Source organism: Acinonyx jubatus, chromosome A1 (assembly GCF_027475565.1).
Source record: "Acinonyx jubatus isolate Ajub_Pintada_27869175 chromosome A1, VMU_Ajub_asm_v1.0, whole genome shotgun sequence".
Classification (NCBI taxonomy): domain Eukaryota; kingdom Metazoa; phylum Chordata; class Mammalia; order Carnivora; family Felidae; genus Acinonyx; species Acinonyx jubatus.
Genome location: NC_069380.1, coordinates 28,001,957 through 28,026,672, shown reverse-complemented (window position 1 = coordinate 28,026,672; position 24,716 = coordinate 28,001,957). Strand labels below are relative to the sequence as shown.

The window sequence follows — 24,716 nt, the reverse complement described above, 5'->3', positions numbered from 1 at the left end:
TGAATTCCCCTTTCAGATAATCACTCCCTTCAGAAGACTAATGCTGTGCGCTGAGAACAGGAAGGAAATGGAGGATTGGATGAGCTCACTGAAGTCTGTCCAGACCAGAGAGCCTTACGAGGTAAAGTGGCTTCTCTTCTGGCGCCTCATGTTCTTAGAAAACCAATGTTATCTGAAGAACTAAAGCTATATTCCACAAAGCAAAGTATGTGTAGATTCATTAAGTAACTTGCTTAAATCTGATATTGACATTTCTTCCTTTTTTTCTTTCTTTTTTTTTTTTTTTTACTTAAAGGAGAGTGTTCTTGTTGTAAAAATTATGGATTTGAAACTTTAATCATAACTCATGCATTCCAAATGTTAACTCGCTCTCGTCTCCTTCTCTTGTTTGCCAAACCTGTGTCTCGTTTCTAGGTGGCCCAGTTTAACGTGGAACATTTCTCAGGGATGCATAACTGGTACGCTTGCTCCCATGCCCGACCCACTTTCTGTAACGTGTGCAGAGAGAGTCTTTCTGGAGTCACCTCCCACGGCCTGTCCTGCGAAGGTACTGTAGCGCCCAGTCTGTGTTCTCCCTCAGCACTGACCACTGTGGCACGATGCTGCCACATCTTGTGGGTACTTCTGTGCCGCAAACAGAGAAACATCACCCCAGGGAAACGTTTCCCTCGGGTGGAAGCTGCATCTGAGAGCACCTCAGTGGGAACACAGTGTTTAAGTTTCACTGCAGCTTAAAGTGGAGCTCAGAGCCCACAGGACTGATGGGGAAATATTTTACCGAGAGAAAGATGATACGAATCATTAGGAAGGAAGTAGAAATCAAAATGTAGCATTTCGCTCCCGAGGAACTAGCAGGTGCTCCACAAAACATCTCTAGCCTTTGTCTATCATGCTGGTTTTCTAGAATTCTTTTTCTGTTCTGAATTGATTGCGGAGAACAAAACTTTCAGTGAGGACAGCACATACACTGACAGAATTTCTATTGTTTGTTATTTCTATTGTTACTTCTATTTCATTATTTTTTTAACTTTTTAAAATGTTTTTTTATTATTTTTGAGAGAGAGACAGACAGACAGACAGAATGCGAGGGGGAGGGGCAGAGAGGGAGACACAGAATCCAAAACAGGTTCCAGGCTTTGAGCTGTCAGCACAGAGCCCGATGAGGGGCTCGAACCCACGAACCTTGAGATCATGACCTGAGCCAAAGTTGGATGCTTAACCTACTGAGCCACCCAGGCGCCCCTCTATTTCGTTATTTTAAATGTTTTCTTTTATTTCATTTTATGTTTCATTTGCATGGAGGCCATCCTTTTCTAAAAATAAGGCCAATGCTGTAGTTTTCGTATTAGGATTTGTGCATTTCTTAATTAAAAAGCAGTGACCAATAGAAGCAAATATACTAATAATTACCAAAAGAAAACTCATAACTTCTTTAGATTTATTTAATTCCGTACCTCAGTGAGCACACTTTACTTTCTGAACTATATCTAATATTAATACTGGCATTTTTTTTCTCTAATACAGAAACGTCTTAATTTTGAATAGCTTTTTATTCTTGAATAATAAAATAGTAATAGAGTCACAGTTTTTGTTCATTTTAAGGTATAAAATCTGAGATACGTCATAGTTCCAGCTATTTAATATGAGACAGCACAGAGGTTGAGAATAGAGTTCCTCAGTTTTATCCTCAGAGTTCTGGTTCCGCTCCCAGCATTGCAAACGGTGACCAGGAGAAATAGTTCCACTGTTTTTGACTTTCATTTCCTCATATGTAAAACGGAGATAATAGTCATTTATACTATGTAGAGATACTATGAAAATTAAGTGAGAGAATATAAACAGGAAAGCTACTTTTCTAGTCAAGTAACTTGGGGAAGTTAGTAGCTGTGCTGTGTAAGAAATCCATCCGGTAAATAATTGAAGATTGCATCATGGCCTGATTGATGCATGAAAATGCATGAAAACAAACACTTGGAAGAGCCATTACACGTGGGTTTTTTTTGTTTGTTTTTGTTTTGTGTTTTTTAGATTTAAACAATGATTGCAAATCAGGTGTAATTACTCTTTATGACTTTAGTAATCTGAAAGGGTTCCTAGCTCTGAGTCTACTCTTACCCGGTCTGTAATACTCAGAGGTGTTCTTTCAAAGGTCCCCTTAGTGTTGCCTCCTAACCTCTTATTCCAAAAAAAAAAAAAAAAAAAAAAATGCTAAAAAAAGATATCAGATCTGAGATACTCTGTGGTACTCTTCCGATTTGAGAATTAGGCATTATTAAATATATTTGTGAATTGAGTTTAAGCTGGGATGACTAAGTCGTTTCTAAACATTTTAAAGGAAAAATGAAAATTACATTAGCTGATGAGAATAAGAAACTTAAAAGTCTTTAAATAAGTTTGTTATGTTATTCTGTTAATAATGAAGTCTTCCTGACTTCTTTATGGTTCTTTATTGTATTTTTAAATAATAGTTTTGGAAGAATGTCTGTTAATACTCATTTTCTCTGCTAATAAAAATTTTATTTTATTTTTTTTAATGTTTATTTACTTTTGAAAGAGAGAGAGAGGGAGAGGGAGAGCCTGAGCAGGAGAAGGACAGAGAGAGAGAGGGAGACACAGAATCCGAAGCAGGCTCCAGGCTCTGAGCTGTCAACACGGAGCCCAGTGTGGAGCTTGAACTCATGAACTGTGAGATCATGATCTGAGCTGAAGTCAGACACTTAACCGACAGAGCCACCCAGGAGCACCCCTCTGCTGATAAAAATTTTAAACCTGTGGCATCCTACCTTGGTATTGTTAGAAATACACCAGAAGGCTTTAAAAATCCCAAGGGTTTTATGAATGTGTAAAGAAGTTACCTTTTTATTTTATGAGAATGTGGTTATTTAGCATAATTTTCTTGTAATCCAAGTTATACTTAAACTTTAGAAACTACCTCCAAATCTGAATAAACTGCTTGCTTGATAAAACAAAAGGCATAGGATACAAGAAGCTTTAAAAGACATAACAAAGATGTAAACACACACAAAAAATTTCATTCAACTGTGACAATGAATAACTTTGTATTGGAATGGAAATCAGTTTCCAGTGTGTGAAACCATCACTAAATTTACTTAATGTGTTTCACAGTAAAACAAGCTGTAATGATTTGTCTTCTGGGTTTGTGTTGAATAACTACTAAAATTGTTATTTTAAAGCCTTGCATACATGAAATATATGAATGAAAAATAGAAGATAGAATACTTTTTGTAAATAATTCCCTAAATCAATGGAGAATGTTAATTATAATTTCAAAGCATAAATGTTCTTCACAATTATTTAAACAGTAATTGAACAAAAAAAAGTTAAATGGTGATTTTTTTCTCTTTTAATCAATAACATCAAATATGTTAACATGGGACTCTATGAATTTTTATCATAGCCAGTGTTGAACACTTAGAAAGATTCAGTGTGGTAGACTGGAAATTGCAGATAAAAAAATCATAATTTTGTTACTTGTCAGTATATATTTTTAAGTTCTGTGGTTTTGAGATAATGGCTTTATAGGTCAGGGAAAAGTGATTTATTTCACAATAACTTATTTGGAGAAATCTAATTGTCGCCTAACAAAATTAAAGTGTTTATTAATAATTTCCATTCCTCAGTGACCATAATCACAGTCTGGTTTATTTTTTTATTATTATATGCTATATTAAGCAACTTTGCAATTTTCAAGACTCTTTGCATGAAGCACTTTATTATTACAAGTGTAATTTTTGTTTTTACTGAGCTGTTTGATTTTTAATGGCAAAATTTTTTAAAAACTGTGAAATTATTCCCTGTTGCTCTCTTTTACTTCCTTCTCTGTAAAAAACAATTATTGACTATTAACACCAAATACTTACTTGTACTTAAAAAGCAAGCCTGGGGATTATGTTGCAAATAAAACTAAAACTAGGACCACATTTTTAAGAAACACCATAACAGATGAAAAGACCTAGGGATGCTAATTAACCTCAATTTTAAAATAGAACATGAGACCGAAAGGGAGCAGGTCATGCTAAAACTGTTTTTCAAACTAAGCTTATACTTCCTAAACTTCCTATAGTATAAGCTTATACTTCCTGTTTCTTTACACTACTGTTTATCGGCAATGAGATTCCATTAAAAAATTAGTTATCCTATATAAATCTGTGCTTGAGTCACAGAATCATTTAGAACAAAAGCTGTATGATTTCCAGGAAAGCATTTGTCAAGGTGCACAAAAGAGCAGATAAATGAAACTAATGTAGACTAATATTTCTCAAAAACAACCCAAAGACAGTTCAGCTCAAGTGACCTTTTACCTATTGGCTATCCATGACATCTGAAGCATTTTGAACATTATTTTACCTGACCCTCTCATTTGCATGCCACATTAAATTAGGACTGTCTTAAACCAGTGGCATATAACCCATCATTTTAAATTTGTTAGCAGTTTACAGTTAGACATTAAAAAATCATGTGAAAAGGAGTCACCTTACATGTAGCATTTAGCAGCAGTTACCTTTGTTATTTCCACTAAAGTGATCTCAAACTTTTAATTATATTCTTTAGAATAAAACTTAGTACAATAAAAAAATATATTCTGAAAAGTCAGAAACAGGTGTAACGTCAGTATCCACTAATGCTTGGATAATTGGTGTCCTTAAAAGGATAAATCAGTTTAGTAGTACTCAAGTACTGATTTTCATAAGTAAGGGTTAATTTCTCAAATAATCTGTGGTTTACTTGTTTTTCATATATGAGCTGCTTCTTTCCTGGTTGTTTCCTTTTATTTCTCTCTTGTTTTTTTTTTCTATTTGGTATTTGTATACATTGTAAAATGATTACCCAAATGGAACATGTCACCATCCGTAGTTATGGAATTTTTTCCTTATGATGAGAACTTTTAAGATTTACTCTCATAGCAACTTTCAAATATTCAATTCATTATATTAACTATACTCACCATTCTGTACATTACATCCCCGTGACTTAGTTATTTTAGTTGGTACTTTTGACTCCCTTCACCCATTTGGCCCAATTCCACGCCCCCACCTCTGGTAACCACCAATGTGTTTTCTGTTTCTATGAGCTTGGTTTTTTTGTGGGTTTGTTGTTGTTGTTTTTACAGTCTACCTAAAAGTCAGATCATAAGGTATCTGTCTTTCTCTCTTTGACTTATTTCAAGTTAGCATAATATCCTCTAGGTCCATCCGTGTTGTCTCAATAGGCAAGATTGCATTTTTTTATATGGCTGAATGAATAATAGTCCATTGTGTAAATACATATACAGATACCACAATTTCTGTATCCATTTGTCTATTGATGGACACTTAAGTTGTTTCTGTACCTTGCTTGTTACGAATAATGCTGTAATGAACACGAAGGTGCAGATGTCTTTTCAAGTTGGTGATTTCATTTTCTTCAGATAAATACCCAGAAATGGGATTGCTGGATTGTATTATAGTTCTATTTTTAATTTCTCGAGGAAACTCCATACTGTTTACTATAGTGGCTGCACCAATTTGCATTGCCACCAACAGTCCACAAGAGTTCCCTTTTGTTCAAATTCTTGCCGACACTAGTAATTTCTTACCTTTTTTATAATAGCCATCCTAACAGGTGTGAGGTGATATCTCATTGTGGTTTTGTATTTGCATTTCCCCCGATGACTAGTGATATTGAGTATCTTTTCATTTCTCTGTTGGCCATCAGTATGTCTTATTTACAAAAATGTCTGTTCAGATCCACTTCCCATTTTTTAAGTGGACTGCTTGGTTTTTGCTATTGACTTGTGTGAGTTCTTTGTATATTAATGTATATAAATGTTAACCCCTTATTGGATATATGATTTGTAAATATTTTCTCCCATTCAGTATGTTGCCTTTCCATATTATTGATGGCTTCCTTGGCCGTGTAGAAACTTTTTAGTTTGGTATAGTCCTGCTTATGTATTTTTGCTTTGTTGCCTGTGCTTTTGGTGTTAGACCCAAAAAATCATCGCAAAGACTGATGTCAAAGAGCTAAAGTCCAGGAATTTTCTTCTACGAGTTTTTATGGTTTTCAGTATTACATTCAAGTCTTTAATCCCTTTTAGTTAACTTTTATGTACAGTTCAGTCCAGTTTTCATGAAAGTGGTCCAGTTTCATTCTTTTGCATATGGCTGTCCAGTTTCCCCAGCAACATTTATTAAAGACATCATTCTTTCTCCATTGTGTATTCATGGTCTCTTTGTCATGAATTAGTTGGCCACATATGTGTGGATTTATTTCTGGGTTCTCTATTCTGTTCCATTGACCTATATGTCTGTTTTTACGCCAGTACCATACTACTCTGATTACTATAGCTTTGTAACATAGTTTCCACTTTGTTCCTTCTGAAGATTGCTTTGGCTATTTGGAGTCTTTTGTGGTTCCATAAAAATTTTAGAATTATTTGTTTTAGTTCTTTGAAAAATGCCATTGGAATTTTGACAGGGATTGCATTTAATCTGTATATTGCTTTCAGTCCTATGGACATTTTTACATTATTAATTCTTCCAGTCCATTAGCATGGAATATTTTCCCCAGTTTATTTGTGTCTTCAGTTTCTTTCATCAATGTCTTGTAGGTTTCAGTGTCTCTTATGTCTCTTTTATAGGCTCCTTTTTGATATTATTGCTGAGCCAATTAGTGATGCATGTAGCGTATTTCTTCATCACTACTTTAGTCTACATCATAATGTAGTAATCCCAACAATAATGCTTTTAAAAGACAGTGCCATCTTTGTGACCCTTATCAACCTATTGCCCATGATGACTGGATATTTTCTCGACATACTTGCAATTTAAAACTCCTCTGAATTATCCTGTTCTTTATCTTACTGATATTTTCAAATCTTTCATTTTAAATTTATTATATGGACAGAAAAATACAAATATCAGAGGAGTACAGCACATAGGATTTTTCACAAATGAAACACATTTATGTAACCAACATCCAGATTAAGAAATAGGATGTTACCAGCACCTCTGTATTACTAAATTTTGTTTAGTTCTATGTTTGTGTGCGTATGTGACTGTTGTCTCCTTTCTCATAAAGAACTAATTCTTTTGTATTCATTTCCTTTATGTTTTATTTATGAACAAGTAGAACCTCTCTAAGTAGCAATCTATAGATTGAAAAAGAGCTTTATACATACATAGCCATATGTATCATAAATACATGAATACCTTCTGGAAAGGTATTTTCAGAATACCTTTATTATTGTTGAAGAGTAATTTAAGATTTTAAATTATTGTTTTTCTTCTACCCCCTCCTTTTTAATTTCATGCTATGATTTCCTTTAATCATTATTCCAGAAGTATATATTCATTTAGAAATGGTTGACTTTTTTTTTTAGTGTGTAAATTCAAGGCTCACAAAAGATGTGCAGTGAGGGCAACAAATAATTGCAAATGGACGACTCTGGCCTCCATTGGGAAGGACATCATAGAGGACGAAGACGGAGTAAGCCCAGTTCTGTCTCTGGTCTCTTCCCAGTACCTCCTCTCTTTATTGTCTGCCCTGTGAAAAATGACAGAGTTATTGGGAATATTTACTAGCAGGATGAAATGGAAGGTTTTGGTTAATTATGAGTTTCTATTTCCAGTTAGATCCTTCATAGTTGCCTTCAGCTCTTAAATTTTGAGGGAAATGTGAATAGAGCTTACAAGTGGCTGCTGTGCTGGGCTGGTGTTGTATTCCCCGACCTGACAAGTAAGATACTCTTTAAGGCTTAGCTCAGGTGTTAATTCAGATGTTCACTCCTCAGATGTTGGGGCCTCCTTTCAACAGTGACCCCCACCTTCAAAACCTTGTCTCCATTGCACCTTGCATTCAAATCTCTGATAGCACTTTGTAATCACTTTATGATAATGCCTTTACATTCATTGCTCCTCAGCTAGACTACAAATCCTGAAGGTCAGGGCTTTAGTCTTAATTATTTTTGTATTGCTACAGTGCTCTGGGCACAATAGATGTCAATAAATGTGGGCTAAATGAATGGATGCCATGAGTGGTACATATATTGATTCCACTGAGTAAGAAATATTTTAGATCTTCCCTAGGGTGAGAATGACGTCCTCCAGTCTTTAATTTGACTGCTCTTTACTCCTGCTGCACAGGTAGCTATGCCTCACCAATGGCTAGAGGGTAACTTGCCCGTGAGTGCCAAATGTGCTGTCTGTGACAAAACATGCGGGAGTGTTCTGCGTCTACAAGATTGGAAATGCCTTTGGTGTAAGACAATGGTGAGAGCCCTTTTTAATTCGTTCTTTTCATAGTTTTTTTAACCTATGTGATTTAGGGGAAAGGAACGTATGGTATAATAAAGCCTGGTAGCATACCTGCCCATTGTAATGTTCATCTTTTTCAAAGTATTCCTTCCAGTCTGGTTACTTTTTAAATATCCTTCTTGCAATACTGTTGTTTTATATTTCCCTTGTCAAGACCTCTTTCCCACAGTTTTGTTGGGATATATCTATGTTATATAGATAAATATTATTATATAATATATATTATGTATTGTATATATTATTTATGTATTTACATAGTATATATATATTTATATATTACAAAGTTTTCTTGCATGTGTAAGGAAGCAGTGAGAAGTACGCACAGCATAACATGGAATCAACAGCAAGGAATGGTTCTGTCCATGCCATACTATGTGAGTGCTGGGCTCTAGACTTCACGAGGGCAGTCAGAGCAGGAACTTACAGGGTGAACGCAGGCCACTCAGAGGGTGGCATGGAGGGTGAGGAGGCAACCGCTGTAGGTGCTCATGTTAGCACTGGGCGATGCTGTCCAACTATGACAGTGATTGCCTTGCATTGGGCTGATTTTTTTGGTCTTGTTTTGAGTCTTGGAAGTCACTCTCCAGGCCCCCCCAAAATATGGAAAACTCATTTCTTTTAATAAGTATGATGTAGATCATCAAATGAAAAAGATGTGAGTATGATGCGTTGATTTCACAATGAGTGAGATTCATCCCATAGGCCATAAAGAAGATAAGTCCTGTATAGCTTTTTCGTCAAACCTGATAGGTAATCTGTTTCCTTTTCATTTTATTTTTTAAAAAACTTTTTAATGTTTATTTATTTTTGAGAGAGAGAGAGAGGGAGAGAGCATGAGCAGGGGAGGGGCAGGGAGAAAGGGAGACACAGAATCCAAAGCAGGCTCCCATGGACCACAAGATCATGACCTGTACCAAAGTCAGATGCTTAACCAACTGAAACACCTAGAGACCCCTGTTTCCTTTTTATTTATAAATCAAAGTGATTCTCTCTATCCTTATGCTTTTGTTATTCTTCATCAATTGCCCCTTTTATTAGCCACAGGTGTTACTTCTAATTTCTCTTATCCCATGTAATATATAAACCGTATTAGACATGTCTCTTTGCAGTTTTGGTGCAACCATATCCCCTAAAACACTCTTGTGGAATTCCTTATTTTATTTATCTTTTTTAAATTCTTTTTTTAAGTAATCTCTACACCCAGTGTAGGACTTGAACTCACAACCCCGAGATCATGAGTCACATGCTTTCCCAACTGAACCAGCCAGGCACATTCCTTATTTTAAAAGAGTACTCCTGGCCCCTGGGTGGCTCAGTCAGTTAAGCATCCGACTTCAGCTCCGGTTGTGATCTTGCAGTTTGTGGGTTCAAGCCCCACATCAGGCTCTGTGCCGACAGCTCAGAGCCTGGAGCCTGCTTCAGATTCTGGGTCTCCCTCCTCTGATCACTCTCTGTCTCTCAAAAATGAATAAACGTTAAAGAAATTTTTTTTTAATAATATAAAGAGTGCTCTCCAAAGGCCTGTAAGATAATGTTACAAACAAATAAGTAAAGTGCTCTCATAAATAAGATTTTAAACTTTATCCCACCTTAGACTTCCTTTTCAGGGTGCAACCACTGATGTATGCTTCCACTGCTATTTTCATTAGTCTGTATATCTATTTCTCTATTTCTAGAACTTCAGCTGTTTCTTTCTAACTTGTTGAAAAGAAAGCAGATATTGTGTGTGACGAATTATTTTAGAAAGGTTTTATGAAAGTTGTCTTTACCTACAATATATAGGACTCTACTTGTATTGGTCCAGTCATTTTTAAACTTTGTTAATTTTAACAGTGGGAGTTGATTAGATATTTTACTTTCTCACCCTACTCACCCCTACCTTTAAAACTTTTCACAAACAGGATAGAAGGATTTTTGCAGGATGTAGAAGCGGGTATTCTAGAATGTCTTCTCCCTTTTTTTTTCTGGCAAACCTAGATATCACCTTATCTTGAAGTCATTCCTGACCTGTACTGCGTCCACTAGACACACAGGTTTCTGGACCACCATCACCTTGTTACATCCTTCTCGGTCTTGTACTTCCTATACACGATCTTCCTGTATACGTCTTTGCATATTATTTTGCCTTTAAAATAACGTTTCCCACAGAGTGTCTAATTTGTAAAACAGTCATCTACTTTAAAACAAAACAAAGTAAGACCATAGTCTTTACTATGGTATTCACACAACTGTGGTCTTACACAACTCTACTGAGTCAACTGCTAATTTTTTCGGTTGTCATCCAGTCTTTGGACATAGTTTTACCTTTCCTGTAAAAAGAGGGAAGGGGAGAGCCTGAGGGGCCCAGGTGGTTGAATGACTGACTCTTGGTTTCAGCTCAGGTCATGACCCCAGGGTTGTGGGATCAAGCCCCTGCATGGGGCTCCACGTTGACATGGAGCCTGCTTAGGATTCTCTCTTTCTCTCCCTCTGCCCCATTTCCCCACTAACACTCCCTCTTTCTCTTTAAAATTAAAAAAAAAAAAAGTGAAGATACAATTTTGTCCTCTGCTTTTTTCATTTAACTTTGCTGTAAATATTTTTCTGTTTTGCTCTATGTGTCATGACCTTAGCCTAAATCGAGTCGGTTGCTTAACCGACTGAGCCGCCCAGGTTCCCCAGTGCTTAACACTGAGCCGCCCAGGTTCCCCATTAAAATCTTTTTAAAACTATCTGTGCATGCTTGTTTTTTCTGAAATCCATTTGGGGATGTTAATTATTATAAATAATAATAAGGAACTGTCCAAAATTAGGTCATCAGTAGAATAAGAATCAGTATTTAATTTTAGTTATTTTCTCAAAAGTTTTGATAAGTATGTGTTTAATTAACATGCCAATTTTCTAAAAAGACTAATGAAATAAAGCTGTATTAAGTAAATGCTTTATGAAGTGTCTACTTTTACTGCTTAAAACATTTTAAGTCTCTCTGAGTAAGTACCTAAAGTATTGTAAATTCCCTGGGTTCTACTTAATAAGTTAGCCCTGCTCTTGTTCGAAATAATATATTGACTACCCTTGAATCTTTGTTTTTACAGAATTCACATGTTTACTGGGTGTCTATGATATTTATCACTTTCCAAGATAAGTGTATAATGATAGGACCTTTTCCTTTTCTCTATGGAGCCCATAGGCACAGATGTACTTATACCTATAAGAACATGAAAATGTTATTTTTAAAAAAAGATGTGAATAGAAAGTTATAGGACCACTGCAGAAAGAAGAGACACATTAAAAATTTCACGGATTTTCATGAAATTCCGTAAGAATGTTATAAGGTAGAGCCCATCATCTTTTTTATGGACGATGATATTGACAAGTACTAGTTAGCTTGCCTCCTTCCTCTCTCTCTCCCTTCCTCTGCACTCTGTTCCCTTCTCTTCCTCTCTCCTTGCCTTCACCAGGCATTTCCTTTTTTAAATTTTTATTTATTTTTGTGTTTTAAGTAATATCTCCACCCAGTGTGGGGCTCGAACTTACAACCCCAAGATCATGAGTCACGTGCTCTACTGACTGAACCAGCCAGGCATCCCTCACCAGGCATTTCTCGATATACACTACTTGCCCGAGGCCACCATAAAAGTAGGCTGCACAGAGTACATCAGATTCCCATCTCTAAAATAATTAGCTCCTTCCTTAGAGTTATAAACATTATACCATGAAAGTAATTTATGAGTTACTGAATATTTTGTGATATAGTCGATCTTCAGTTATTAGTCCCATAGATGTAATCTATACCATAAGAAAATATCGATGTGTTTTTATGGTTCTTGAAGGCTTATTTGTTTGTTATTAGGTACACACTGCCTGCAAAGATTTATACCATCCTGTGTGTCCCCTTGGCCAGTGTAAAGTGTCTGTCATACCTCCAATTGCACTGAACAGCACCGATTCTGATGGTATGTATCATTGTGTAAATATGTATATTCTTGGTATTAAATGTTGATATGTGCATTCACTTTCCTAGAATAAGTTGAACTGTAATTGGTTATTTTGGTCAGTTTTTATATAATAATTCATTCAAATTGCTGAATAGTACCTTTAAATTTTTTTAAGTTTATTTATTTTTTTAATAAATTTTTTTTTATACGTTTACTTATTTTTGAGAGAGAGAGATAGACAGAGTGCAAGCGGGGAAAGGGCAGAGAGAAAGGGAGACACAGAATCCGAAGCAGGCTCCAGGCTCTGAGCTGTCAGCAGAGAGCCCGTCGCTGGGCTCGAACCCACAAACCTTGAGATCATGACCTGAGCCAAAGTTGGACGCTCAACCTACTGAGCCACCCAAATGCCCCTAAGTTTATTTATTTTGAGAGAGAGAGAGAGAGAGAGAAAGAGAGAACAAGTGAGCTTGTGTAAGTAGGGGAGAGGCGGAGAGAGAATCCCAAGCAGGCTGCATACTGTCAGCACAGAGCCCGTCAGGGAGCTTGAAACATAAGATCATGATCTGAGCTGAAATCAAGGGTTGGAGGCCCAATCAACTGAGCCACCCAGGTGCCCCAGTACATTTAACTTTTATAAGAACATTTTAAAATTAAAATTTAACATAGTTATTATTACACTGGTGAAATTCCTACATATAAGACTTTTTACATTTCACATTTTACATTTCAGTAAATAAAATAAAATTACTCTGTAACAAAATGCAATCCAAAAAGGTTAACTTTTTGTGTTTTTTTCCCTCCATAATTTTGAAATTACCCATCAGCATAGCACTTATTGAAATCTGTTTTTCTATAATTTCCTTGAGGAATTTATATTCCTGTAAATTCCATCACTTTTTCCAGAATCTTACAACTTGGTTGTTAAGTGCTGAAGAACCTGTCTTCCTTCTAAGCAAACCATATTACAAAAGGCTTTTACCGTATATCGTTAGTAATGTTTTGCATTGAAAAAGTGCCTGTGGCTTTCAAACTTTTTATATAAATTATGCCAATAGGTATTATAAATACAAGAATATTGGCTGCAGAATATGTAATTTTTTAAAATCTGTGCTGTTAACAGCCCTCCCCCAAGCCCTGCTATAATAAGGTTCTATTACTCATGATAACTTTCAAAATATTTTCTAAAGCCTCATGAAGGAGAAATTAAAATATCTTATAATGCTGAATATGAATATGAATTCTTTGACAAATGTGAATTTACAGACTGTGATCGGTTTCTGATAATTGAGTGTTAAGGTAGGTGGTATATCTCAAATATCTATGATTAACACTTTTGCCATCTGTACTAGGATTTTTCATTATAGAGCATATTATAAGAGATAAGTTCTGTAGTCTTATTGTGTAAATAATAAACCTGTCTCCATTTTGGGGGCTAAATTATAATTTATTGTTCAAGTAATAAACAAGGTTCTTTATGAATTTATGTTCTTTTCTCTGAAGTTTCATTAATGGTTTAATAGAGACAGCTGTACATATTGTACTGTGTTGTTGTTTTTTGTTTTTTTTTTTTACAGGTTTCTGTAGAGCGACATTTTCATTCTGTGTTAGTCCTCTATTGGTTTTTGTCAATTCTAAGAGTGGAGATAATCAGGGAGTAAAGTTCCTTCGTCGATTTAAACAGTTGCTAAATCCGGCTCAGGTGTTTGATTTAATGAACGGAGGTCCTCATTTAGGGTAATTGATTATTGATTAATCTCATTAGAATGAAATGTAGCACCAAGCATGAAATGTTTGATTTTTCAGTTCATGAAGATTGTCAATTCATCTAGACATCTCTATGTTGATCTTCCCACTCCTCCCTTTTTAAAGCTCTAATTATACGTTTTAACTTCCCCTTTTTGATATTTATACAACTTCCTTATGTGCTGAAAATCCCAAAATTTGTTTAGAAAATGTTTTAGAATATATCATACATCAAATAGTACTAACAGTTTACTTAGCTTTGAGAAGGAACCTGTGTAAATATAGAAATACATGATAATTTTAGAAAATGATCTGCGTGGAAGGCTAGCATTGATTTTTATGTAATACAAATAATCAGTTATTTAACCAAAGCACAGATACTATTGCAGGTCCCAAGGATTGGAGACTCATTCATATAAATTACAAAAAATACTGTTGTTGATTGTTCTTTTCAGCTTTCTGGAATATCCTATGACTTACAATCTGAAAAAAAATTAAATGTATTATCAGTGAGGGAAAATATACCTTCCGGTACTTTAAATACATTTTTAGTGTATGCATATGATTTTGTTGAAGAGGTGATACAATGTCATTAGAACCAAGGGCCTGCAACCTCTCCATGATTTACTTCTGTCAACTCAACTTTTCTCTTAAAGCATGAACACAGAAGTAGGAATGGGGATTTTAGGTACCCCCAGAAGGCCCTTATCCTTTCCTGTCCTTTCTATCTCTTGCCTCAGTCTTTGTGCTTCTTTTCACTTTTGCTCTTCAAGTCTTTCTCCTTGTTCCCATTGCCTTCTTGCCAAGTCTCAGGCCCTTCTGAGCCCATGGATGTTCATCTTTTTCATCTGTCTCCAACCCCTTCCCTGGGTTCTGGTATTTCCTTACCTGACTTCTCCCCTCACTTGTGTCTTTTCCGTTGCTGGTTAGCTGTGTCTTCCTTTCTAGCACATCTGTTTAATAATCCTTCACAGTTCCAATATCTTACATTCTTAACATTTCCTTTTCTCACCTATATAATTCCAAGGAAGGCCCTTTGTGAAACCTCTTGAGATCGTCTCTATATTTTTTAGATTTCCCACAATACTTGAGGTGTACAAAGGTACATTCAGAAGGTGCAATGTGTCAAAAGTTGAGATGAAGGAAAAGGAATATAAAAGTAAAAAAGACTGACCCAAGTCTAGGGGATGAGGCGGAGGAGAAGCGAGTGGGTGTCCGAAAAGTGATACATCGACAAGGTTTGATGGGTCTCTTTAGAAACTGCCTTGAGCATCAATAGTATCAGTGCCCTAGATTCACCATCCCTGGTTGGTAGTATACTATTCTTAAGGAAATAACATATCCTTATAATGGAAAGAAAAAAAAGTCACTACTTTTACCATGTTGTATCTCTTACCTTTCATTCTCTTTCCCGGGTCTGCTTCTTTGTTTTCTCATTTCCAACTCCCTTTTTCACCTAATTTTATCTCCCATTTCTACTTATAATCCCCTTTCCTCCTTACGATTAAGAAGTTTTCTTGAGTTAAGAATTGCACTTTAATTTTTATAGTATAATTAATATGTAAGAGTTCTTATAGTTATCTGAACATGAATACCAACAAATACAGAATAACAAAGAATTGGGGGAAGTGATTTTCATTTATTTGTATTAAAATAAAATCCTTTTTACTTTCAGTTTAAGATTATTCCAGAAGTTTGACAACTTTCGAATTCTTGTTTGTGGAGGAGATGGAAGTGTAGGTTGGGTTTTGTCAGAAATTGATAAGCTCAACTTGAATAAACAGGCAAGTACTCAGTCTTTCCTGACTCATTAACTACATTAACATGTACTCATTAGCATGCACGTATGCTAATCTGCTGACCAGGGAGGTGCAGAAATGCCATAGCTCCTGTTTCTCAGCTTGTCTGAGGTCTCCCTGTTGTATTCTCTTTCAGTGTCAGCTGGGAGTATTGCCCTTGGGTACAGGAAATGACCTTGCCCGCGTTCTGGGCTGGGGAGGTTCATACGATGACGACACCCAACTTCCTCAGATACTAGAGAAGCTGGAACGAGCCAGTACCAAAATGCTAGACAGGTAAAAGAGAATTTTCTTCCAAAACCAGACTGAATATGGCCTACTAAATCATTTTTGGCAGTTTAAATTTTATGAACTGTAAGCCCCATGAGGACAGAGACTTCCTGGTCCTACCTACTCTTTTCACGCCTGAGGTCTAGGACAGAGCCCAGCGTAGAGTAGACACTCAATAAATATATTTTTTGAGTGAATGAGTGAATTGTAACAATAACTGAGAAAACTAGTCTAATGAACCCACTTTTTTATTTTATTTTATATACAGAAGATATCTTTTTATCTTTATTTTTTTAATATGAAATTTACTGTCAAATTGGTTTCCATACAACACCCAGTGCTCATCCCAACAGGTGCCCTCCTCAATGCCCATCACCCACTTTCTCCTCCCTCCCTCCCCCCATCAATTCTCAGTTTATTCTCTATTTTAAAAACAGAAGGCTATGCTGATACAGCAATTACTTGTCCTTGTTCTCCAGGTCAGAAAGCTTCAATAGTTCATTTTGTGTGGGGGCTTTTGATGACTATAATAGGTCATATAACAGGCCCCATCATCTTGCGGCTTCATTAAAGCTACGGAAGACACATAAAGTTTAGATTTGTTAGAATATCTCTTCTTAATTATTGCATACTAAGAATGAATTGAACCAACAAAGAACTGAATACTAAAAAAGATAATCTTTTCCCAGGGACCGAGAAATATTAGAAAGACCTCTTCATATCAAGGTGTTTATGATGTCCTGACCACATCTCAACCTCTTTTCTCTAAATGCCCCACGTATAAAAAAGAAATCACAGTATGTGTACCCTGAATATTCTAGAGGAGGTGTTTAGGATTGAAGTTTAGGAGCAACAGGACTCAGTACGCAGTAACCAACCCCCCCCCCCCCCCCACCACCACCATAAGTAGAAGACAAATGTCAAAATATCATTATGGACTTAAGCTAGCATGAATCAAAACAACTTTGATAGGATTAGCCATCTGTGGAACTGTTCCCGAAAATAACAAAATCTCATCAGGGAGTCACCAATCTAAAATGTAATTACTCTAAAATGAGCTATAACCTAATTAATTGTAACCTTGCCTGTCCTAAGGTAATGTTGTAATGGTTGATTCTTTTGCTGACAGAATATTTCAAAAGAGAGCTGGGTGGTACAGCATTTGTCTAAAGTTATGGTTATCCCAAACTATTCAGGAGAGGGATACCCCGGTCATTTAGGTGCCTAAAGGGGCTTCTGTCTCCAGTCTTTAAAAGACCCCAGAGGTGATTTCCCAGTTCTGTGCTTACCAAACTATGCAGGGTATTTGAAATGGCTTTTTGCTGCAAATTTAAACACTGTTCTCGCTGCACCCCAAGAATAGAAAAGTCAGAATTCATTGCGTTAGTGAAGAAGGGGAAGTTTTACTATGTATGTGCATTTCTTATTTCATGGAGTTTGGAAGTCACTAACCAGAGAACTGGTAAGATATGGAAATCATAAAGCATGAATTCAGCATTTTATGAGATTGCCAAAAATTCCATCTCTTTTTTCCAGTATCTGGTTGTCTTAGATACAATAAACCATAGTTTGTGCAGACTTGTGCATATGTATGAGAACAGAATCTGTTTATTAAATTTTAAAGGAATTTTAGACCAAAGACTTTTCTCCCTTCAGGTGGAGTATAATGACCTATGAACTCAAGTTGCCTCCAAAAGCTTCTCTACTTCCAGAACCTCCAGAAGCATCCGAAGAATTTTATGTAAGACTTTAACCTTTTGCCTATTTATCATTTGGAAATAACGGTGAATATCTTGACCAAGTAAGAAAACTTTATAAGATACGGTAGCATGCTTGCTTAGTTTTATTTTTTATTATTTTGGGTATGGGTTCATTGACTGCTTCTAGTCTTCTCTCTCAGAAGGAAGAATTCATACGATGCAGGTTAGAGTCGTTCTGTGACCACCCACACTGGAAACATGAAGTTAGCCACATCACTCACTGTCATGAGCCCCTGTTACTTTATCTATAGAACAAGGTTGCAATGTTGGAAAGAGTTAATGCAGTAACAAATGTGTGCAAAGCACCAGGCATGCAAGTTCCCCTTCCTCACCCCTGATGGTTCCCCCTGATATTCCACCTGCCTGCTTCTTTTTACCAACAGGGCTCCAGGGCAGGCCAGCTGATGACAGGTTCCTGTTAGCTTTTACTCAATTTCTGCTTTGGCCATGATCATCTGTCTATTAGGTGTTAGCTCAGCTCCCTTAAGCAATTTGCAAACACACTAATACTTGTGGCCAGAGTATTATATAATTTCTTCCTCCTTTGCGTGCTCTGTTGAGTGTTCACCATTATAGTTTTCCAGTTTAAGCCTGCTGATCAAGATAAAAACAAAGGAAGAAAGACAGCACACTTTTTTCCATCCCTGGTACAGACCATTAACTACAGTTTTTAGATGTTCTTAAAGATTCAGCATTTTGATTAAACCTCAAAGCATTGGAGAATGAAAACAGACCCTACTTTTCAAAGGATTACTCTGTGACTAACAAGACCGTTTGGTCTATAATAACTTATTTTTCCCTCTAGGAAAATTCATCTGTTTATAGTTGAAATCTTTATTTTGTCATTAAGAAAATTATGGTCTTGTCAAAACTGAGGAAAGGAATGATAACTAGAAACATGGGGCTATGCCTTAAACCAGCTAATTATATAATGCCCTTTTCTCACATAAAGGTAGCAAAAACTGCCTCTAAAAATATGGAAAATACAAAAATGTATGAAAAAATAATCTTACTTCTAGTCCTAACACCCAAGGATAATTGCTATTAAGGATTAATATATTTACTATTTTCTTTCTAGCAGCATTTTTATTTATAGTATTATCTTATCCAACTACAAATATAATACATGTTTTTATAGGAACCAGTCTTTTTTCTTAATAGTATTTTTGTAAATGCTATTAATTTTCTCCCCAAAGAGACAAAAGAGGGAATTCTTTTGCTCTACTTACTTAAGAGATGTCTACTTCCTAGCATAAAAAATAAAGGTAAACAATTTTACTTTTATTGCATATGTATAGTCGTTAAATACGAGATATGGTTGTAACTACATGGAAGAAATCTCTTTTTTAGTATAAAAGGTTTTGAATGAAACAGTTTATTTTGGTTTCCTATTAAAATATTTCATAACAGGGGCGCCTGGGTGGCGCAGTCGGTTAAGTGTCCGACTTCAGCCAGGTCACGATCTCGCGGTCCGTGAGTTCGAGCCCCGCGTCAGGCTCTGGGCTGATGGCTTGGAGCCTGGAGCCTGTTTCAGATTCTGTGTCTCCCTCTCTCTGACCCTCCCGCGTTCATGCTGTGTCTCTCTCTGTCTCAAAAATAAATAAACGTTGAAAAAATAAATAAATAAAATAAAATAAAATAAAATAAAATAAAATATTTCATAACAAAGGAATAGCATGCCTTCAGAATACACGTTAAGTGCGTGTTCTACATCACTCTGACTCGTCACCATGTGACTTTTTTACCTTTAAGACTGTAAGAACAGCAAGCTGAACCTTCCTTCTTAGGCCCAACCTAATTTCCCAGCTTATATATTTTTTATTCGTTTTAAATTCCTTTATGCGTGACTGTGAAATTACTATTTTTTCAGTTTTCCTTAAAAGGACACAAATGTGGTTGAACTTCCTGATTATCTTATTAACTTAGCATTCCGCTGGCACCGTAGAATTGCAGAGTTTAAAGAACTGTGACAGTTTTGTTGATGAATTCCTTATGGCCATAATTAAGTAATTCTGTTTCCTGTTATACTTTTTAAACATTGAAAAAGTAGTGATTCCACGATTTCCTCCAGTAACAATGATTCTATTGATACTCACTGGTAGAAAACACATTGTTTGTATTTAGTGTGAAATCCCCATGCTGTCATGTCCTTTTCTCCCGTACCCCTTTATGAATGAGTATGTATCCTTCCAGCGATATCATGCTTAGTTCACTCCTGTCCTCACCTCAGGGTATCACTTGCTCCAAGCAGCCACCCTTCATCCCCCAAGTCCCACTACTATCTCCTTCTTGGGAGTTCCATAGCCCCCTTCCATTATCACCTGCCATTATCTTGGTGCAATTGTACTGTCACGGTGCGGCAACATGTTATCCATTCACCATTATATTGTCATCTGGTGTCATGACTGACACAAAGCGGGCAATTAATAAAAAATTCTTACTGTTAATTTTTTGTCTAAATACCACACACTTTTGGAACTAGGGACATCTTGGCATCAAAGCCTTCTGACCTTGTCTGTTTCTCGGAAGCCAGATTCCTATTGCTTTCCAATTGGTTTCAAAGCTTTTTGATGTAAGAGTCATATTTTTCGTCTCTTTTGTATCATACCCAAATCACACCAGTCTAGTGAGTCAATAGATGCTCATTTATTAATGGTAAGGTCATAAAAAAGAGGATGTGAACTGCTGCACCTCCATCCTGACAACAGGAACGAATGGCTTCAAATCCCTGGAAACGAAATTCTTCCTATTAGTTTATTTTTTTTTATTTACTCTTATAGAAAGCTCCTCGCCCCTCAATTCTTTGTTTCCTAGATGCTTGGTAACAGCATGCTAAGGTGTTATAACGTTATTTTTTCATTCACTTAACAATATTAAATGCCTGTTGGCATCCGGGAGTAGACATAAAAGATTGCCCTCCAGCTCCAGTCAGCTTACAGTGCCGATTCCCAAGCTGTGTGCAGGGGGCCTCCAGGCACTCACTCTGGTGAATTCAGAGGGCTACCATAAGATGTGTTCAAATTTCAAAGAGAATTTAATTGTAATACTCAACATCTATTGGACAGCACACAGCTTGAAGTACTGGACAGTTGAAACATCATTGCACTACACTTCTTTTGATGACATCACATTTTTGCGAAGCTTGGGTTTTCAGTAGTCACTGTGACAAAAAGCAAACACCACACAAAAGTCAGTGTTGAATAGGAAATGAGAGAGTTCTTGTCCAATCTGATTCCAAGGCTTGAGACGTACACAGTGCCTACAGGCTCACAGCTCGTTATTTAAGAGTTAAATATGATACTATTTTTTCTTTTAATCTATGTGTATTATTTTTTCAAGTGGCTATTAAGTTGTTAGGACATAAATACTAAGTTGTGTGTACTTAACTACTGTTAGCTGTTCCTTTAGGCCTAGGGGTATGTGACAAAATCATTCAGACATTAAGGATGCCACAAAGCGAGAAAGCTGGAGAATATATTTTGAGGGACAGACAATAAATGATCAGCTATGTTTAGGTTATTTTCAGGGTATAATGGCTGCACAGAAGAGAGGGCTCTCAGTCTGGTAAGTTCAGTGAAGTCTTTACAGAAGAGATTGTATCTAAACTGGGTTTTCAGCACAAAGAGAAGTAGGAATTAGCCAGTTGAAAAAGAGCATCATGTAGAGCTTGATAGTAAGGACCTTCATACATTTGGGACACTACAAGTAATTCTGTTGAGTTAGAGCTCATGTGCAAGGGAAGAGCATCAAAAGACATGACGGTGGAGAGAAGGAGGGTTCAGATCATGGAGAATCCTGGGAATTGTGGAAGGTGTTGCGTGTTAGCTGAAGAATTTTGACTCTGTCTGGAAAGTAGGAAGATCCCCTGTAACATGTTAGGCAGAGATGTGTCATGCTCAGATTTGTGTTTTGGAAAAAGATCATTGCATCATGAAGTGGAGAATGATTTGAAAGGGGTTAGAGAGATATAGGGATCCCAGCTACAAGGCTGGTATAATGATGCACTTGAGAAATGACAAAATTTATATTTGACAGTTAACCAAAGATCAGGACTTGCTTGGAGTGGGGGGTTGGGGGTGGGGCGGGAATAATAGTGGGATAAGCTGCAGACCTGGCCCCCTAGTTTGTCTTTTCTTCATTAGCCCAGGATAGTGGGAAAATCACACAACTTCACTGCGCCTTAGGTTCCTTGGCTATAAAACAGGACAATTAATGGGATAAATATGTATCGAATACTTCATCACAGTGTCTGTACACAATAAAAAATGTTAACTATTATTCTTACCTTACCTTCCTGACTCTAAATGACTACATAATAGCTTAATAAGGGACATCAATAATTTTATCTTTGGACATAGTTATTTCATTTTCCTCTGGAAGAAGTTGTATTCTTTGCCTTTTCTTATTTTTAACAGACAAAAACTTGGATTTTTACATGTAATTTCAAAGGGAATTACTGAGAGTATAAAATACTTTCCCCTAACTTCTTAGGCTCTATGACAGTCTATCCTGTAGGGAAAAGAAATGAAACTAATCATTTTGAAAAATACTTCCTTTCTTTGCTTTTTTAAAAGACGTATTTTCATTTTTCTGATCTTGAGTATAAAGATACAACTTTTAATGTTTACACTGGAAGATGAATAAAGTGGATTTGCAAGTGATCACAATATTGCGTGAGGCTTTGAGGCTCCTCCCCTCCCATCCTTTCCTTAATGTAAGAATTCCTTTCTATACGTGGTCTGCCTCTGAAGAAAGTAAGATAGAAATTTAAAAGAATGACATACTGATTAGCCACTCATGGAACTGGGCAGAAATCGGGAATGAGATCTCTTTGGAAAGACGCTAGTCAGGAAGGCTTTAAGGAGGGGAGGTGGTACATTTAAGTCTGAATGACCTGGTGCCAATGGGTAAGAAGCAACAAAAGGATATCAGAGAAGGGCGGAAGAACACAGGAGGCCAGCTGGAACAGAGTAGGTGGTTTACACTGGAAATTTTTGAGCTGTAGGACGTTGTACATATTGGAGGCAAACATTTGATGGAAGGCTCTGAATAGAGGCTGTTTAAATACTGTGCACATGTTTGCATATTAGGAAGATCTGTTCTTTCAACAGAATCTTACATTTTGAGTCAAACAGAAAAGGGGAGACAGGACTCCCTGAGCATTTTGATTACTTCCTAATTTGAGAGATTTATTTTACATGGCTGTATGACAGACTACTCAACATTCTAAAAAACTTTTTATTGAATTGTGCACCCAGAAAAGTGCACCAATCATAAATGTACAGCTGGTAAGTTTCCACAAGCTGAATACACCCATGTAATCAACATGCAGATCACAAGGCAGTATTATCAGCGTGCTGTGAGCCCCCACAGGCCCTCTTCCATTCACCACCCTCCCCTCCCACCCCAGGAACCACTCTCTGGCTTCTAACAGCATAGATTATTTTTGTCCATTCTGCACTTTATAAAATGAATCATTTTGTAAGCAGTTCTTTTCTGAATCCTTTTATTCAACATCATGTCTGTGAGATTCATCCGTGTTATGGCATAGCTGTAAACCACGCATTCTCATTGCCCCCATCTAGTCCATTGCGAGGATATACTCCGATGTGTTATCCATTCTGCATTTGAGTGAATGCTGCTATGAATGTTTTCTATCACATGTCTTTTGGTGAACGCACATCACATTTCTTTGGGGGTGTGTGTGTGTGTGTGTGTGTGTGTGTAGAAATCGGATTGCTGGATCCTATGCTATATGCATATGTTTGGCTTTGAAAGACACCCAGCAGTTTTCTAGAGTGTTTATATCAATGCCTGCTCTCCCACCAGCAGTGAATGAGACTTCTGTAGCTCCACAACCTTGCCAATATTTGGCATTTTCCAGGCATTGTTGCTGCTATTTCATTTTAACTCTTCTGGCAAATACAGTGGAACCTCACTGTGGTTTTATTTTGTGTTTGCCTGACAGCTGATGAGGCTGATTTCCTTTCATCTGTTTGTGGACCATTTTTTTTTTTTTATCCTCCTCTTTAAATTTCTAGTCTTTAGCCCATTTTTCATTGGGTTGTCTGGCTTTTTTTTGTGCCTACCTGGAGGAGTTCTTTATGTGTTCAGCCATTTGACATTTTTTTCTAATTTAATGGATTTTAGGGTTTTTTCTAAGACTACAGATTAAGGAATTTCAGAAACTAAAAGCCTTTTATAGAAGGGAAGTATTTATCTATTTTGTATGATGACTTTTCATATAATTCATTATACTCACGTCCCTGTGTCACATGTGTCTTAAATGATCCCATTTTGGAAGTGGTAATAAACTGAGTTGTATAAATGCCAGCAACAATAATACAGTGTAGGTTTTTTACTTTTTCAGATGACAATTTATGAGGACTCAGTTGCAGCTCATCTTACAAAAATCCTCAATTCTGATGAACATGCCGTGGTCATATCATCTGCCAAGTGAGTAATGGAGTTCAAGTCATGAAAGAGTTATATGGTGAAAATGAAAGGACAGCTTGTTCCTACCATTTATGTCACTTTTTTTGTGATTTCCCCCCCCCCCAAAATATTGGTGAAGTAACTTATAAAGTTAGAGTACCTTATAAAGTTAGATATACTAAACTTGCATTGTTTTTTTTTAAAATCACTTTAGCATCTTATTTGCAGTGAAGTATATATTTAGAGGGTTTTTTTTTAATGCTTAATCTGAAATATTTTTATCAGAAAGGTGTGATATGAGTTAGAGTTTAATTAATCTAAGTTCCTATTTAAAGAAGCATTTATGATTATAATATGGAAAACACATTTCACCATAATTTATTATTTCCATAAACACTACTCTTTAGGAACTGTTTACATCAGGAAAGGGAAAATATTGAAGAGATTTTTCAAAGTGACATTTATCAGCATGTTAGA

At 36.4% G+C, this 24,716-nt stretch overlaps 1 protein-coding gene across 9 annotated transcripts in view; it reads left to right on the top strand.

Annotated features, from left to right (window-relative positions):
* Positions 1 to 24,716, top strand: part of DGKH (diacylglycerol kinase eta) — a 186,214-nt gene that overhangs the window by 108,851 nt on the left and 52,647 nt on the right. For 8 of the 9 annotated variants that reach the window (XM_053216075.1, XM_053216082.1, XM_027064918.2 and 5 more), the window contains 10 exons: positions 17 to 121; positions 415 to 547; positions 7,382 to 7,488; positions 8,145 to 8,270; positions 12,148 to 12,250; positions 13,807 to 13,966; positions 15,651 to 15,759; positions 15,911 to 16,050; positions 17,701 to 17,785; positions 24,175 to 24,260. In XM_053216075.1, coding sequence (XP_053072050.1) covers positions 17 to 121; positions 415 to 547; positions 7,382 to 7,488; positions 8,145 to 8,270; positions 12,148 to 12,250; positions 13,807 to 13,966; positions 15,651 to 15,759; positions 15,911 to 16,050; positions 17,701 to 17,785; positions 24,175 to 24,260 — 1,154 coding nt within the window. The remainder of the gene's footprint in view (positions 1 to 16; positions 122 to 414; positions 548 to 7,381; positions 7,489 to 8,144; positions 8,271 to 12,147; positions 12,251 to 13,806; positions 13,967 to 15,650; positions 15,760 to 15,910; positions 16,051 to 17,700; positions 17,786 to 24,174; positions 24,261 to 24,716) is intronic. The other variant, XM_053216108.1, reaches the window with a different exon arrangement.